Here is a 14,874-nt window from a genome sequence, read left to right as displayed (position 1 = left end):
ACATACAGGTTCATAAAATGTGTGGAAGCTCTTGATTACCTAAGCTATTTGTGCCTTTTCAAGAAGGACTCAGCCCCATGGAGTTAGTTACAGTAACAAAGACTAGTATTCATTAGGTTTGGTTAGGAGTATAGGTTGTAATAGGTTTAGTTCAGTTAGTTTAGGTCAGGTTGATTTGGTAGATTAGGACAGGTTTTGTTTTTGCAGTTTACAACATGTCAATTTCATTCACTTTATGAATGTAGGATCTGAGGTTTTTACAGTGGTGACTATGAAGAGTGCTGTCTTCTGGGATGTGGCGCTGTTTCAGTTCACACAAGATCTACATGGTGCCACATCCTAGAAGGCAGCATTCTTCTTAAACACTTTCTTGTTTGTGTAGTTCACAAAATTGAAACGATGACAGTGAGGAAAAGAAATATGAAAAGGAAAATTGTAAGTGTAGTTGTAGATTCATGTGATATGAGACAAATGTATTGTGACATTACATTACTTTGATCAAGTCTCATGTCATTTTTACACAGAAACAGATGTTAAAAATGTGACACTCATCAATTCGTTAAACCTTTCATAGATATGCACAACTTTAGATGTGCATCTTATACATGTTATATTTGTTGATTTTATTTGTGTCATGCTTATATATCACTTAACAGCCATTTTGGATGAGAAGAAACTTTTTATTATAATAAAGAACAAAAACAAATGAATATAGATCACTATTACCAACATGAACATTTTTACATTACTAGACTCTCAACATTGCTCCTTAATTTCAAAATGTTACAACATTATTAGCTGTTTTACAAAGTTAAATTGAATAACACTTAGTAATTTTGGTCTTCAGATTACAAAATTAGTACATGTAACTAAAATTTTCTCAGTCATTTTCTTCATCCTCTTCAGTATCTGTTGGTTCTTCTTCATTGTTGTCAGCTTTGGGTTCTTGCTGCATTTTGCTATCTTCCTGAACTAGAGTATTTGGCTTGTCTTCTGGATCCATCACTATTTCCATTTCCTTTTGTTTATAAGTTGTCACAGGTTTACTTGTGAATGTCACATCTCTGGTGGCATAGGTCCTTTCAGTATTTGGATCCCATATTCTGTAGCCATTTGTGTTGTATCCAACGAATATTCCTTTCTTGCTACGACTGTCCAACTTTTTCAATGGTCCGAGAATTTTAGTGTACACTTCTGAACCAAAAATCTTCAATCCAGCCAGATCTGGTCTTTTACCATACCAATTTTCTGCTGGTGTTCTATTCACTATCACTGTTGGACTTCTGTTTAGCAGGTATGCAGAAGTGAGTACAGCTTCACCCCACATTCTCTTACTTAAACGTGAATAAAAAATCAGTATATACACAATATAACCACATATACACGGTGCCAAATCCCAGAAGACTGCTTTCTTCATAGTCACCACCATGAAAACCTCAAATCTTACATGGTGTAATAAATTCCATTACAATTGAAACACTTGAAAGGGGTTTTACTTTTGGTTTTAGTTACTGTCTTAAAAGCTATGCTTTCCTCTTCTTTAGTTGCCATCTTGCACTTCACTTCTTCCAACATCAGTCTGGCCACCAGGTTGTCAAGGGTTCTGTCCATGGTCGCCGTTGAGTCCCAGGTGGTGCTGAAGTGTTTGTAGTCTTCTGGTAGAATTGTTGTCATGATCATGTTTACATAAACGTTTTGGTTCAGTTGACTAAGCTTGAAGGCAATGTTCTGCACATGACTTATATTCGTCATTACATCCTTAGTTTTGTCATACTTGAAGTTGTAGAAGTCTTGTAGCCGAAGGCTATTTTTCTGTGTTCATATAGAAGGCTGGCACAAACGAAAGCATAATAGGGGCAGTGATGATGATTAAGATGATGATGATGACAACAATGATGACGATGGTGATGGTGGTGATGATGACGATGGTGATGGTGATGATGATGATGATGATGATGATGGTATGAAAAGTAGGCTACATATCTGGACCACCATCATCTGGAAATTACAAGTTACTGTAAAATTATTTTCTATGATATCATATTTTAGAGCATGATTATGATGATGACGATGGTGATGGTGATGATGATGATGATGATGATGATGGTATGAAAAGTAGGCTACATATCTGGACCACCATCATCTGGAAATTACAAGTTACTGTAAAATTATTTTCTATGATATCATATTTTAGAGCAGAAAACTTTTACACCACAGTTTGGGACTAAACTTTGTTTCTTCATATCTGTATGCTACCATGAGCCTCACCATTGAGACAGCAAAAGCCTTCATTTCCAGGCTTGCTAACACTATGACAATAGCTAAATTAATTCCATAATGGGGTGTTTTCAAATATGAGATGTCAGTTTCATAGAATAGGTTGAAACACTTTTTGTCATCCTCAGTAAGAAGTATCCGGCATTTCTCTCAAAGTCTTCACCTCTAGAACACTGAAAACATATCCCTGTGAAATGGCAATTGCTTTAACTCTGTCACCTCAAAATGAGAACATAATTCAGATGAATGTAGTGTGATACTGTAGTGAGAGTAGCTTCATAATAGTATTTTTCTATTTGCAGTAAATTAAAATGAAGGTCATCAAGTAGAATTGGAGGTTCTCACAGTGGTGGTCTTGAAAAGCTCTATCTCTTAGGATACAATGCCACGTACACCAATGAAAGTCAATTGACATTTTGGAGGAGCATGACATTTTCATCTTCAGGATTGAAGAACAGGCCAGAAAAGAAACCATCATGAAGCAGGCAGCAAGCAGAACCTCTGCTTTAAGAATTTTATACTGAATCTGACAAAATTTCAAGTTACTAGTGGCTCATCTAATCTGCTAAGAATCATGAAGTAGCTCACTTCTACTATTTAGTCATTTTCAGATAGAATTTGTACAACTGTAAGGGTAGGTCATCTGACATCATGGGTTAGCCATTTCCTTCTTATGCTCAGTAGTAACAAGTTCATCCACTGTTACAGGTGGGTTGTTGGCCAGTATGTGCCATATTTTGTTTTGTGGTACACAAATTCCAGAATGAATATTGCTTTAGCACTGATAATACCAATCAATAACACAACCAATGTTGGGTAAAAGTCCTTAATGCGCACACTTACAAAACCTTGGCTGTAAGCATCACACATAGGCCTTTGGGAGAACCAGCGTTTGTACTCTCGATCTACCATGCCTGCCTCTTTCAACCAACGAGCTCTACAAAGAGAAAAATATATTTAAATTAGTGTAAAATTAGGTACTTCATCTTCTCTCCCCATGAAGATATTATCATATTTTTGCTTCTAAAACAATGTATGAGAAAGCAGTTTATTTGCATTACTATTATTACTGTTATTGTTACTGTTACTGATATTGCTGTTGGCATTCAAGGCATCTGTTGTTGACATGCCAGTAAGTGCAATATATTTAACAAGATCAATAGACTACTTGGTTGGCCAGAGTAGATCTAGTGGTTAATATTCAAGTTTAGCATTCAAAGGGTTTCAGGCTCACTCCTGACCACTGCTAGTAACAATTAAAATAAAGTTATTTATAATATCTGTTTAAATAATGATAACCAATCACCTGAAGATAGGAACCTAGCAAGGTCCCGAAATATTATACAGTAGGCTCTCGATATAAAACAGGTGCTGGGAAAGAGCTTCATTACACATATTATCAGCTACCTTGGCTAGAAGTGAAATTATTTCATATCTGGTTTTGGAATTGCTGTTGTTATATATACATTATTTATGCAGTGACTAAAACAAATAACTGAAATTTTAAAGTACATTTCAAACTTTTGCTGAACAGGAAAGTGGGTTCTCATTAAATTCTGCTCATTTAATACACTAGTCTCGAAGTTAGAGAAACCAAAAACATACAACCCATTCATAGCAGACTACAGACTTTACCATTTGTACCTTTAAACTACAGCAATAAAAGTTACAATACAAACCTGTAATGTAAATATAACATTGTTGCATATATGAGTGGCTCTTGACTGTGTTTTGGATTGGATACTGGATTTATTGACCACTTACACCCACTACTCAGAACTACATGAAATTACAGCGCCATTGCTAATCTCCACAGTTCACAAATCACCACAGCACCTGCTAAGCTTTCCAGCCTGCTGCATCTTCACCAGCCATTCCCTGATAACAACTGCTAACAGTGGAGATTATTCAGCTTCCATGCTCAAGCCCTCTTTGAATGGCAGCTTCCATCCAACTGTCTATTTCCTTCACAGCTTCCTGTACAGAACTGAGTTGGTCGCCCCATTTGTCTTCCTTATAACTCCTCGGCACAGCCCATGCAGACAACACTGTTTCTGTATGCGTATCTGTTGCCGCAGGAACGCGTTTACCAACCCATACCCTAGCAGTTGCCGTCTATTCTAGCTTAGTAAGAATCTGCTGCCTAGTAATGGATGTCATTCTGTCATTTGCTTTGTGGCCATTGCCTAGAAACAAATGTTATTTCAGAGCCATTCACTAACAATGGCTGTTTCTCTGGCTCCACAGGGTTTGCTTAGAGCAAAATACCACGACATTTAATAGGAATTTATAAGACATATAACATCATATAACATTGAGGAACATGATCAAAGCCACACTACATCTGAATATGCAGTGCAACAAGAGCCTACTGCATATATATAGATACACACATACATCATGATCAACTGCAAGCATTAGTCCTTTTGACCTGTTCTGATCTTTGAGATAGGTAAACTGAGCATTCCATCACTTTGAAGGCTGATTCCTCTCTCTTCTTCCTTTAGAAGGATAGTCAAATAACTTCTGAAGGGTTTGCTTAGTTGACATTCATAAAATATGTTCAATAATTCTGTTGGCATTCTTTTAATTTCTGTCCAATACTAAATATATTTAGTTCTTTTATATCTATACTTCACATAAACATGTTAAAAATATGTAAGATTTGAGGCTTTCATGGCAGTGACTATGAAGAAAGCAGTCTTCTGGGATTTGGCACCATGTATATGTGGTGTTAACACCACATATACACATATTTTATCCGAGAAATTAAATCAACCATTGTTCTGAATCCTTAGGGTATTATACCATGCTCTTGCTACTAGGTACTTACTTTTGTGTGATATGTTCTCTGTATGAACTACCCTTCTTCACTGGGAATGCAAGAACGTTTGAAGGATTGATAGATATTTCCTTCAATCTGCACTTTTCATATTCTTCATATGTGTCACTCATAATTTTATATGCTTCTGAACCAGCATAAAAAGCATGCAATCCTTTACGTAAATTCTTCACACCAATTTCTTCTGTAGTAAATGCTTCATGATAAGGTCTAGTGTATAATTTCTGATAGAACATTCTCTTTACCTCAGGATTCGGTGAATCCTAAGAAAGTAAGAACATTATTATATTAACATGTAATTTACATAGTAGCCCATTTAAAATAACCTATTGCTTTTTTATGTAAAGCACACTATCACATGAGGTGCTTGTAATGGGGTGAGGATGGCCATGATGTCACCCCATTTTTGTCAGAGATAACCTATAATCAATAAAATACTTTTTAAATACTGTCACATATTTGGGGGTGCATGACTTATAGACTGGGTATGGATTGGTTATTGGATTTATTGACTACTTTTATACAGCAGTCAGAACTACACTTTACAGTTCACTGACACATACCCGAAGACTAGTGTCCTCAGTCTATTACAGTCTCCACTAGCCATTTCCTGGCAATGGATTCTACAAAGGGAGATTCTTCAGCTTCCCGCGCTCGGGTCCTCCTGGGGGTGGGGGTGGGGGGGGGGGGGAAGAGCAGATGAAAATTTCGCTTGACTTGCTTAGGCAGGAGCCATCCTCCCTCTTCTTATTACTGGGAAAGGGCTCAATAGGACTGACCTCCCTGATGATATGATCCCTATACTTTGATCTAGTTAAGAGGATGCTAATATCGTGGAGCTAGATGCAGTGTCCAAAGTTGATGCTGTGCTGAGCTACAGGTGACTTGGCCGGACATCCTTGCCACATACACTGATGGTGCTACTTCATCACAGTGCTGATTGAACAATCTGCCTGTCTATTTTCCTATGTATTCTATGTAAAAAACAGACCATATTTTTAATTTGAAGAACTATAATTAAAATATTTTAAATTGTGTATGAAAAGCATACATACATATTGGTAGATATATTCTAAATATAAAGAAAGGAATATGTAAATAAATAACCACTAGATGGACCAAGAATAAGGAGAGAGGTTAAATGACGAACTCTACTTTGATGTAAGAGAAGAAACCAGAGAGATTTCTCATGTGGCAACCAACATTATTATAAATGTTAATGAATGAGTTGATGAATGAAAGATGATGGTGATGTTAAACTCTCAGAGTTTCCTGAAGTTCACAATACATACATTTACAAACTTTGTGTTATAAGCAATATCCTTCATGCTTAGTTTGAATGGGCTGTCTATTAGCTCAGTTAGAGTGTTGATTGCATCACTTGGTGTCTGTAGTAGTGACACAATGATTGCTGAATATGATGTAGTGAGGAACAGAGACAGTAGAAGAAGAAACAGGAACACAATCCTCGATGAAAGATTCTTTGGTGAACGTGGTGACCCTGCAAAGTTAATAAATTAATCATTCAAAAATCATATAATATATATACGTGTGTGTGTGTATGAGACAATGTCTCTAATTATGATTTCCTCACCTTTGTGGCTTCTCTCTTATCAAGTAAATAAATTAATTTCTAAGAAGAAACCACTCAAGATACAGATTTATTTATTCCATTAAAGGGTTGACAGAAATATGATTATCGGAGGGAACCATAGCTTAGTGAATAGTTCTATCACACTCATACAGAAGATATAAGTCAATACGGCATGGGCACACCATTTGTAGGCAACTGGCTTTCCTGGGTATATGCTTAAATTGCTTTAAATCACCAATACTGTGATAATACCAATAAATCACCTGTAGTACTGAGCACATTTGGTTGAATGGCAGAGATAATCCCTTGCATTCAGCAGGTCCTTGTTTTGAACCTCAGGTTTCTGCATATTCTAGCTGCTTTTTAAAGGCACTTCTGCAACTCTGAAGGGCACATGTTAAATTAGGTCAATCTGCCCATCCACACACATGAAATAACTTGAGAATCACTAAATTGATTTTCATTAAATTCAGCACTGGGGAATTTTAATAAAACTTGTCAATACATTGCAAGTTTGTGTAAAGTTGGACGGAAATAATGGATATTTTACATAGAGATCTACAAGCACTCAATGATGATCTTCTAATCCCTGCAAAGATTACAATTAAATCAATGATGGTTTTCTGAACAAATACAAAAACTATCAGGTATCCTATTTAAAAAAAAATAACGAAATAAATCTTCCTCTCACTTGAACTTACAGGTTTCTGTGAATATAAATATATATTAGTTATAATATGATAATGCTGATAAAGACCCTCATTCTTATTCATAATAGATCATTCAACATGGAAACAAATAATTACATTTTTTCAAGAAAATATTACAATTAAAAAAAAATGCAAGAGCTTTGTGTTTATCTGTAGATCCCATGATTTCAGCACTGATATATTAGTTGAGTAAAAGCAAAAAGATATATTTAAGATACTTCTGCACCCTTGGTGTTTTTGCTTGAAATTATCCATTCCATCTTATTTGTAAGACAGCACTAGAAATTTGCATTCACGAACTATAAATATAGATCCAGTAAGAGGGTGAATGTGCTGCAGCTATTTCTGGTCTCTTGCAGTACCTCAAAGCATATATAAGGATAATATCTCTATTAGGCCACCATATCTACTTTGTATAGTCTTCCTAACTCTTCATGTACTATGATCCTAACATTGTTCACCTTGCTGTAAATAAATTTTGTAGCTGATGTACCTCTGGTGTGGGTGTATATCAGCCAGCTGTGGGTTACCATTATTCATGCAACTGTCAGAATTTAGATATCTATGAAATATTTCATCCTTGCACATGTAAATAGAGTGACAGAGGCTCAGATCTGGTATTCGTTGAAAACAGTGGAAGCGCTCTACCACTCAGCCAAATTTGCAAAGTTGTAGTGTGGAAATCTGCTGCTATAACAGTATTAAAAAAAATACTTACATATGCAGAAAAATTCCACAGCACTCTCTAAATAATTCCCATACTTTATTAACTTATCATGTCCTCTGTATGTGTGTATAGAAACAATGCTTTTTCACACAGAGTAATGTGCTGGGACTTAGTTGTGACAAAGCAGGGAGATGGGGGTACTTTTAGTGCTTAATGAGAAATAAGGCTTTAAAATATAAGAAACAGGATACTTTTTCAGGAACAACAACAATACAGAAAAGAATTGTCCTTATAATCATGTGAGCACCATGGAATAAAGATTAAGAAACAATGTGAGTGTAGTTCCATGCATTCTTAACCTTGGTACTACATAGAATAAGTAGTCAATTTTACATTCCACCTGCTTCAACCGTGACACCCATTGTTTGGTTTTATAATTCCCCACAAACATGATACAAACAAAAGTATGATCAATGTAGGTAAAATTGCTATCTATCGGACAGGTTAGGAGACTGGAGAGAACGCAGAATTGGACTGGATATGATTGAAAGGAGAAAAATCCATGCTTATGCTAGAAATTGAATCTTAGTTATACAGCACATAACCAGTCACAATACCGTCTGAGCTATTAAACAATAAAAATCAATTTAATAACAGATAAACATAATTTTGACAAGTTTTTTTATGTATTATAAGTTTTCTTTTGTGATTTATTAAGGGACTGGTAATGTACCATTCCATATGTTTTCACTGGCTCGGCAGATTGTTTCTTCTGAATCAGCCTGTGACTGCTTTCTAATACACCCTGTCCTTTTCCCCCTTCTCTTCCCACCAGCTGTTCTCCCATCTCCTCTCTCTCTCTCTCTCTCACACACACACACACACACACACACACACACAAACACACAACTCAAGTGGTGAATGAGAGGGCGAGGGGAGCATAGTGATTTATCTGCCACCCCATTTTTCTTCCCTTCTCCAGGGGACATCCTGGTTCCAATACTGCCAGAATAGAACAGGGTTAGAACAGTGAATGGATTAAATAAATTAAAAAGCAGGAAGAAATGTTCTTTGTGCTAATTGTAGTGAAATTACTTTATAGTGTCTTACCTTCTGCACACATAATTGCTAAAGAATTCAGTGCAGTATCACAAAATAACAGAGGAGGATCTGTTTGTAATGGATTCATCCAGCGTTGCAGCCTCTCTGTTGCATACAAAGCTACTGACAGTATTACTACTGTTGCTGTATATGTGACCCATACTGCTCTACTGAATGGTAAAGTGTAGATAACAGATACTTCAGAAAGTGATGGTTTCAAGAATTTAAATGAAAGCCTGGAACAGTAATGAACAAACACATCTGTTGCTTGTCTCCAAAAAGAACATTCTTCATTACAACCCTTACAATTTATTGTCAGTTGAGTTGTGTACAGAAGAGTAGTGCATGCTTTTAGTTCTTTTAAATGGCTCGTGATATGAATGATATTGCATGTATGTGACTAAATATTTATGCTTTTAATGTCTATAAAATCTGTTTCAAAGGATTTTTGGCCTTCTGAATTTTTAAGAATATAAATATGGAAGTTATATAAAATATATTTCATCTAAAGAACTTATACATTGAATCCCCAGAACGGTAGTTTATACAGTCCTTACAGGATGTTTCTGATAACTACATCTTACTAGATTTGTCTTCTATTGTTTTCAAGGACATGTAATTTTAATACCCAAAATTCACTGTATGTTTACAGGATAAATGAAGGATGGTGAAAAAGACATGCATTTGAACAATCACTCACCCAAATACAAATGTCTCTCCAGCATAGTCAATTCTATCCATTCGACTCTCCTTATAAAGAATGGCCAATGCTCCAATTTCAGTGTCATTACATTCTAATAGACCAACAACTCCATCATAACAGCTGGTTCCCTTCCTTGGAAATCCCCAAGTATCTGTTAAAGTTAGATTCATCCTGTAGGAACACAAAATTTAGTGCAATGGGTGTCATTATCATTTATATTAGAAATCCTCAAAGAATTAATTCTAGTAATAACATACTATTATTGTATTCATGAGCTGCCATGTTTCAAAACTGGGCCAACCAGCAGCTCTTCTGATTGAGATTTTCGTACTGTTTATTACTTTCTCCAGACACATTCCAAGGTAATATCTTGAAATATACTGTACCAACATCCTTCTGGCAAGTGGTAGCATAGTTGGTTGAGAAACTATGCTACAAGACGGAAGGTCACAGGTTTGATTCCTGATGAGGTCACTGGATTTGTCAGTTGACCTAATCCTTCCAGCAGCACTATGGCCCTGGGGTTGACTGAGCCTCTAACAGAAATGAGTACCAGAAATCTTCTTGGGGCTAAAGGACGGCCAGTGCACAAGGCTAACAACCTCATCACCATCTGTGAGCCGATTGTCAAGTAAATGTGGAGACCTTGACATCTGACAACCTTATGGGTCTCCACAGCCTGTTATATGGGCAGCTTTACATTTTATACCCACATCTTTCCAAAACCTTATCTCCCTTTCTTTCATGACCATCTTCCTAGCTCACGCAGTGTGTTGAAACATTGACATTAACCAGTAACCCATCTAAGATATGAACCACAAAAAAGAAAAGAAAATAAAAGAATAGAACATTGCTGCTACTTCAGTCTATTCATTCAATAAAATTCTTATGCTGATTATCTTTATACTTGGATGGGCATTGGAGCCATTCTGAATGTTGTGAAGAAGAAAAAGTCACAACCAGAATTTGCAGCTTGGTTGTGTATTTAACACAAAGCTAAATGCAATATACACGTAATGATGCTCCCAGTAATTCTCTGTCAAAATGCAGGACATGTTCTGAAAATATTTCAACATTTGCAAATGTGCTTAATGCAAAGGAAGGTAGCAAATTACAAAGGGAACTGCTCCCACATTCAGTATTTGAACACTGTATTTGAAAGATATTTAAATGAACTGATCTGCTAGAATCAGTGAAATTAAATCACGAGAAAAATTTTAATTATTGTATCACTCAGTGGTAGCATAGCAAACATGTAACATTCAAATATGAACTTGCCTAAGTAGTTGATCTGCATATAATTATATAAAACAGTGTTTCCAAAAGTCATAGCCAGTGAACCACAGGTGGACTGTGAAAAAATGTTAAGAATTTCAGCTGTCTTTCAAGGTCAAAATATTCCATTTATGCACAAAGAAGACATGTTATTTGCATGAAATTTCTTAATATTATTTTCATATTGAAAGTTATGAGGTTCAAACTATTGACTAAATTTCACTCTCATTTCATTTTACTGCTCTTGGGATATTTTGATTTGAACACTACATTGAGGAAGATCTTAAATAAAGTTAATTTAAGACTATAGTATTGGCTTTTAATGACTAAAATTGAACATTAAATATAGGAGAACCTTAAGTCAAAGAACATTTAGTGGAAGCTCCTCTGCATTATTCTGGCATCTGTTCAGTGTCAGAAGATATTTGATATACACAATATTCTGAGAATTGTCTCTATCCCCATCTTTCGAGTGATTCGTTTTATTACACAGTGTTACGTATGGGATATTCATGTTTTTAATTATGATTCTGTCTATTAATTTATCTTTGTTTAAAAGGTAATTTGAAAGAAATCTAATACAATTACTCACGTGAAATTCAGCATGTTAGATATTAGTAGCATAATCATGTAGTTACTTTTTCCCAGGGAATTAATATGTTTGTAGCGCATATCAAAGAAGTTCTCCCACACATCATCAATTACCTGTGAAAATAATTATATTTTTATCAGAATCTCATTTGCAAATATGAGTTCTCTCGTACTGGTCCCCACTTGGAAATATGTTCAGGTACAATTTAGAAATTCATAAATATATACCAGTGATTTGTGGCCTGAAACAATTGGGTGTGTACATGTGGCCAAACTAACCGATGCTGAAATAGTTCAACTCCTTTTCTCCCTACTTTATAAGCACTCTCAAAAATATATTTAACATTTTAACTTTTCTCACACAATTAAATACATTCATTCATTTACATTCCATTGATTCTTACATGGCTGGAAGACCAGTGGATATAGAAATAGTCAAAGACAACAAGACAAGTCCCATCAGTTATATAAACAAAAATTAATTATACTTAATCTATAACAATTACACACATTTGTTTTATCATGATGACTTTACACAAGTTAACTTAAATTCCGTTTTTGTACTATATTTTAACATTAATTACACCAGTGTGACCCTGAAGTGAGAGCATATTTCTGGATTGTATATCATTGTATGAAAAACTAGACTGTGTTGGTTGTCTTTATTATTTGCACCCTCTTGTATATTACTATATAGTATTTTCATGTGTCCGGGGTTCTGGATTAGATGTTTAGATTTATTGACGTCTTATTTTACGACCACTCTCGTTCACAATCAAGTAGAGAGCTGCCGCTAATCCACTCACTCCACAAATCACTAGGACACGCTATACATTTCCTGGAAACGCATGTATCACAGGAACTGTTACTTTAAATCACTACGAAACCTTCTTGCTATTTCCTGTTGAATCACCTTGGAATGCCGACCCTCCAGAACTCCACCCAATTCTCTAAACCAATTTTCTAATCCAATCCAAGTCAAATTCAAAGTCACATTGCGACTGACCATCAGTCAGTCAGTAAGTCTTTGTGTCGAGCCCCATCTGATGTTTCATGACCAAATATTTATGACTGTTTGACAGTTACAGTCTTATTTTTTTGGGGGCACCCTCTTTGACGAAAGAACGCCCCCCCCCCCAAGAACATGACAACAATATATGGGAAGCTGTGCTTACTCTATGATCTGTGAGAAGAAAATGCACGGAACCATAGGACGTTTATTGCCAAGCAACGAAGCTGTAGACATGCAGTCTTAACAAAAGAAGACAGTGTTTTCCATGGGTTCCTTGCCAAAGGAATTATCTTGAAGACAATCGGCACTACAAGTCAGTCAGTCAGTTCTCGGTAGGAGATAGCCACAGGAAGTTCATAGTAGAAGAAGAATTAGAAGTCGTCCTGTGAAGACTCAACATGTGATTTGAAGGCTTTCTTTGTGTGTTGTAATTACAGTAATCTTGGAAGTGTTATAATTAATTTTAGTTACAACCTGTAAGTGGTCAATAAATCCAATTACCAATCCGAATCCCGTCTTTAGTCACTGATACATGTGACAATACTCGTATGTTGGTTGTGTTGTCTTGCATTGTTGATGTTTGTGTGACGGTGCCTGGCAAGGGATCTTTGAACAATGGAATATGGCTGGTGTAAGAAGCTGATGCCTCAGCCTCACCTAATGAAAAGATATAGAGTATGTGGAGCTTTACCTCCGTTTTATGTCTGTATAGCATGGAGATTTGTCACAGGGATGATTTTACTTTTTATCTCATAACATTTAAAGAAACTTTAAAAAGAATATACTACTATAGAATATTTTTTTATATTACTACATCTGATATGTTATTATGAGCGATAGTCAGTAAATAGGTCACAAATGGATATAAAAAGTAAAATATATTATATTTGAACCTGAAAAAAATATTTCTCCATATATCCTCCACCAACATTGATACATTTGTCACACTGCTTTACCAGTGCGTCAAAACCCGCAGCATAGAAGTCTTTTGGTTGTGATCTCATCCTCTTCCGCACTCTTGTTTCAACCTCTCCATCATCAGCGAAAACTGTGCCACTAGGATGGATCTTAACTGACCAAACAGAGAGAAGTCACAATGGGCCAAGTCTGGGCTGTAAGGCGAATGTTCGAGAAGTTCCCAATTTAGTTCTTGAATTCTCTCCTGGGTTGCTCGGGCTGTATGGGCTCTGGCATTGTCATAATGATGCAATACTGCTCTTATCAGTCAGTCTGGATGTTTTCTGCGAATTGCATCCCAAAGCTTCAACAGTACTTCACAGTACAATGCAGAGTTCACATTTTCATGACGCTTCTGAAAATGGGCTGGCTAACAGTACTCCCTGAGAATCCCAAAACACGGTAAGCATAACCCTCCCAGCTGATGGCATATCCATAACATTAAACTTTTGGTTGAAGGTGAATTGGAACGTTTCCATTGCATTGAAGCAATTTTTTATTAGGATTTGTAGTGGTGCACCCATGAATCATCCCCAGTAACAATCCTGTTAAGCATATCTTCTCCTTCATCTGCATATCGTAAGAGATGTTGCAAGGACAGATCCTTTTGGTTCATTTTTTCTCGATCCATCAGTTTTATGGGCACCCACCCTGCTCACACTTCCCGAAACTTAAAACGATCATACATTATGTTGAGTGCTAACTCATGGGAACACCCTAGCATAATTGCCACACTGCCAATCATTATTCTCCTGTCAGCCAGAACCGACTTTTCCACCCTCTGAACTGTTGCTTCTATTAACATCTCAACGGGGCAACCTGGGTGGGCATAATGTGCGACTTTCAAACGGCTTTCAGAAAAATTCTTGACCCAGTTGTGAAAATCTTTACACGGCAAATACTTCCCACTGTAAACAGCAAACATTTCTTTATAAATATCCTTTGCATTGAGTCCTTTTGCCTACAAAAAAGTACAACAGAACCCTGCTCTTCTGTAGTATATTCCTGAAGCACAGTCGCTATTTTTACTACTGAAACCAGCTCCTGAACCTGCGCATGTTCATCTGTTCCCTAGACTTTCATGAAGATGGACTATGCTGCTATCTAGTGACACAAATAGGAAACTTATTATATCCATTACAGCT

The 14,874-nt window shown here is 36.3% G+C and overlaps 2 protein-coding genes across 2 annotated transcripts in view; both read right to left on the bottom strand.

The window, feature by feature from the left end:
- Window positions 1–2,088: 2,088 nt before the first annotated feature.
- On the bottom strand, window positions 2,089–9,909 carry LOC111873100 (glutamate receptor ionotropic, kainate 2-like). Its single transcript, XM_023867514.2, has 5 exons — window positions 9,892–9,909; window positions 9,201–9,427; window positions 6,412–6,620; window positions 5,111–5,382; window positions 2,089–3,214 (listed from the first exon to the last, which is right to left on the bottom strand). Exons 2-5 carry the CDS (start codon window positions 9,277–9,279, stop codon window positions 2,980–2,982), a joined length of 795 nt encoding a protein of 264 aa, XP_023723282.1. The 5' UTR covers window positions 9,280–9,427; window positions 9,892–9,909; the 3' UTR covers window positions 2,089–2,979.
- LOC117282992 (glutamate receptor ionotropic, delta-1-like) overlaps window positions 9,888–14,874 on the bottom strand; it is a 20,813-nt gene continuing 15,826 nt past the window's right edge. Inside the window, exons 8-9 of the mRNA XM_033754947.1 lie at window positions 11,762–11,874; window positions 9,888–10,065 (exon numbers count right to left, since the gene is read on the bottom strand). Coding sequence (XP_033610838.1) covers window positions 9,888–10,065; window positions 11,762–11,874 — 291 coding nt within the window. The remainder of the gene's footprint in view (window positions 10,066–11,761; window positions 11,875–14,874) is intronic.

Source organism: Cryptotermes secundus, unplaced genomic scaffold, assembly GCF_002891405.2.
Source record: "Cryptotermes secundus unplaced genomic scaffold, Csec_1.0 scaffold120, whole genome shotgun sequence".
NCBI lineage: Eukaryota > Metazoa > Arthropoda > Insecta > Blattodea > Kalotermitidae > Cryptotermes > Cryptotermes secundus.
The sequence above is the reverse complement of the archived record's forward strand: the minus strand, read 5'-3'. Positions and strand labels throughout refer to the sequence as shown.